The 3,258-nt window shown below is 40.6% G+C and overlaps 1 protein-coding gene across 1 annotated transcript in view; it reads left to right on the plus strand.

Annotated features, from left to right (window-relative positions):
- The first annotated feature begins 712 nt into the window (after nucleotides 1-712).
- The window catches only part of serinc1 (serine incorporator 1), a 9,253-nt gene continuing 6,707 nt past the window's right edge, over nucleotides 713-3,258 (plus strand). Inside the window, exons 1-2 of the mRNA XM_050058140.1 lie at nucleotides 713-869; nucleotides 1,694-1,855. Coding sequence (XP_049914097.1) covers nucleotides 831-869; nucleotides 1,694-1,855 — 201 coding nt within the window. The 5' untranslated portion in view covers nucleotides 713-830. The remainder of the gene's footprint in view (nucleotides 870-1,693; nucleotides 1,856-3,258) is intronic.

Genomic DNA, 3,258 nt, shown 5'->3' on the forward strand with positions numbered 1-3,258 from the left:
GGCAGTGTAACATAGTAGTTCAAGCAAGATATGACCATAGGAGATGACAAAGACATTTAAAAAATGGTGGAATGGAGTGAATTAGTAATACAGAAGAATTCTCTGTGTCACATGACGTGATAAATTTAATGGCCTCACAGTCCACTGCCATCCACAACACTATCTCCCTTAAAAGGTAGGCCTATATTACTACAATCTTTTTAAGTGTAACCTCACTTGTTGCTGTCTGAAACTTGACTCTGCCCTCTACTGCCATTTAATGGCTGTATGCCATCATAAAGGAAGCATGGAGGAATACGGGTCACGATGTTTACAACGTCTGAAACGGACCTAGCCTATCTATTTTCATATGTACAGGGAGTATAAATGGGCCCTAATCCTACACACTTGATCTTTAAATTAGATTGTTTGTCAAAAACAATTTCTCTGCAGTTGTAAATATGTCTAATTTAAAATCCTTAACTAATGTATTTCTTAAAGAATCCAATACACTACGTTTTGTTTAATTTTCATCAGGAATGTTTACTAAATGTTTGCAAGCTGCAGTACAAGACAGTTTTTAAGGGTGTGTCTTTATGTAACAGAGATAAGAGTTAGGGTTTCCTGAATAGTCTGAAGAAGTCACATTAACATAAACATTGTGTGTACGTGAATAAAGCCTGAGATGAGAGTGCTGCAGTCGTCCTATAGAGGGCAGCAAACCGCTCCTGTGCATTTAAGCTACTGGACCTTGTATTAGTAGAAGAAGAAGTCGGGCAGCGCATCATCCATCTTCTAGGAAAGCACCAGCCATCTAACGAGAGACCAGAAAAGAACAAACATCAGCCATCATGGGAGCCGTGTTGGGACTGTGCTCCATGGCGAGCTGGGTGAGTTACACACGTCTTTTCTTCACTGACACTGAAAGCAGTGACGTTAAATGTGTCGTTATCGCTGTTTTATTTTTCGACACAACAAGCGCTGTCATGACTGCGCAATAACACACACGGCAGGAGGCCGTTGGGTTAATTAACTGTGACGCAGACGGACATAAATAAACACAATAAAGCTAGTTAGCGTTCGCTAACTGCTCTTATATAATCCAATACAATGTCTAGAGTGAGTAATGTGGATGAGTTACTGGCTCTTGTAAGCATGGGAGCTAACGGCAGGGCTACATGACGTCTGCCTTTGTCTGGAAACCAGCTAACCTAAAAAAAACCCACAAACATGTCGAGCCTCGACGCTTCCGCTCGTTTAACCGTCCTGCTGTTGCTAACTAAATATGTGAATTGTATGTGAAATGTTACTTGTGGCATTTTTGACGTGTATTTGGTGGTTTTCTGCGTGTGAACATTGTCAACACGCAGCTGTGGATGATGTCAACAAAGCAGCCGGGGTGTAACGTTAGCTGTTAGCTGTTGCGACACTGCAGCGTGTAAACAGGTCAGGTATCAGCTGCAGTCAGCATGGTGGGCTCATTGCGACATGTGGAGGCAGACATCAACACATTTACCCCCAGAGAGGGTCACCATACACGGGCCTGTCTGCTGGGAGGAAGCGGTTTACCTTCCTGTCTAATGCCTAGATCTATATATCTGCCTGCTTCTCTGTGTGTCTGTCTGGCTGCCTGCCAGTCTATCTGTCTCTCTATCTGTCTGACTGTCTGTGTGTTATGATCAAGTGATTAACTGTAGTACTGATTTGTGTGCAGATCCCGTGCCTGTGCGGCAGCGCCCCCTGCCTGCTGTGCCGATGCTGCCCCAGTGGGAATAACTCCACAGTGACTCGCCTCATCTATGCCTTCTTCCTGCTGCTGGGAGTGGGTGTTGCTTGTATCATGTTGATGCCCGGCATGGAGGGGCAGCTTAAAAAGGTATGCAAGGTTTCTCACATAAAGTCGAATATACCAAACTGTGGGTTATTGATTATTACAGAGTCTGTGTTTGAATTTGTGAGGTCCCAGTTGCCACAAATATTTGATCTAATTTAATTTGTCCATCTTTTAACATCTTATCTCATTATGAGTGAAGCTATTCTGTGTGATAGTCCATACCTCTGAAATCTTTAAACCTACCACTTAACCCATCTGTTGACAAAATGTACAGTAATCTGCTTACTTCAATAGGAATGCCTTATTCCTATGTAAAATCTACATTTGCATGGACCACATATTTACTGGTTACCTTTATACTTAACTTAAAGTGCTTAAAAAAGAAAAAGATGAGTCTTAAATTTGGTGCAGCATGATGAAAAGGTCTTAAAAAGCATTTAATTTCAGTGCCTGATACTGGTAGACACTAGCTGGAACCATATCCTATTATTGATATTTTTTATTGCTAACTGTGGTTAGAAGTTACTTCTATTGTGAAGGAGCGTTTGTAGTGAGAAAGCCGAAGCAAATGGAGGAGACAGTTTTAACACTTGTTCGTTTATGAACCTTTGTTCATGTATCTTTGTCTGAGAAGCCAAAACCTAACATAATAGAAATACAGTATACACACACACATTCACGCTCCACTTCCATCTTAAAGGGACACTATAATAAACACAAACATGGTTCTTTTTAGAGCTCCTTTCAATAACCATTCATCCACACCCCCACCGTCGTGCTGGAGTTCCTGATACAGGACACAACTGTTCCTGCCTGCACATTCTTCCGCTTTGTCTCAGGTTCTTTGACAAAAAGTTACATAACAACAAAATTAATTTTGTTTGTTCATTAACTTAACTAAGAAATTGCTAAAAACCAAGCTGACTCATACAGTAATGAATCAAAACTGCTTTTGAAATATTCTGGTGTTATTTGGTCAGTTGCCACCTCCGTGCACGTGTTTAAAGAGTATTCTGAAATACCCTTGTTTATCATGTTTAATCTAAAGAGGCTCACTCATGGAGCATTAGATCTTAAATCTAAATTACATTTAACTGTTATAACAGATTAATAAACACAAGTCACAGTTGCCAGTTGCATAGACTGTTGTACTTTTTCCTGCTGCACTGATCAGATTTGCCTGCGGGGGCTCTTAAAATTCAACCTGTCATAATGTTGATGTTATAATTCCATAATTGCAGCAGTAACGCTAATTCTAAGACCTCTGTGATGTCAGAATGCCTGTTGTACTCGCAGTGTGATTTGACAGTAGCGGTGGCATTATTCACTAAAACAATCTGCTGTGTAAGGTGTTGCAGATGTTTCACACATGCATGTTTTACGTTTACCTTTGTGTTTCAATATTGTTTTATTGAAACACAAATATTGACCCTGCCTAGTAGATA

The sequence above is a fragment of the Epinephelus moara genome, chromosome 12 (genome assembly GCF_006386435.1).
Source record: "Epinephelus moara isolate mb chromosome 12, YSFRI_EMoa_1.0, whole genome shotgun sequence".
Taxonomy (NCBI): Eukaryota; Metazoa; Chordata; class Actinopteri; order Perciformes; family Serranidae; genus Epinephelus; species Epinephelus moara.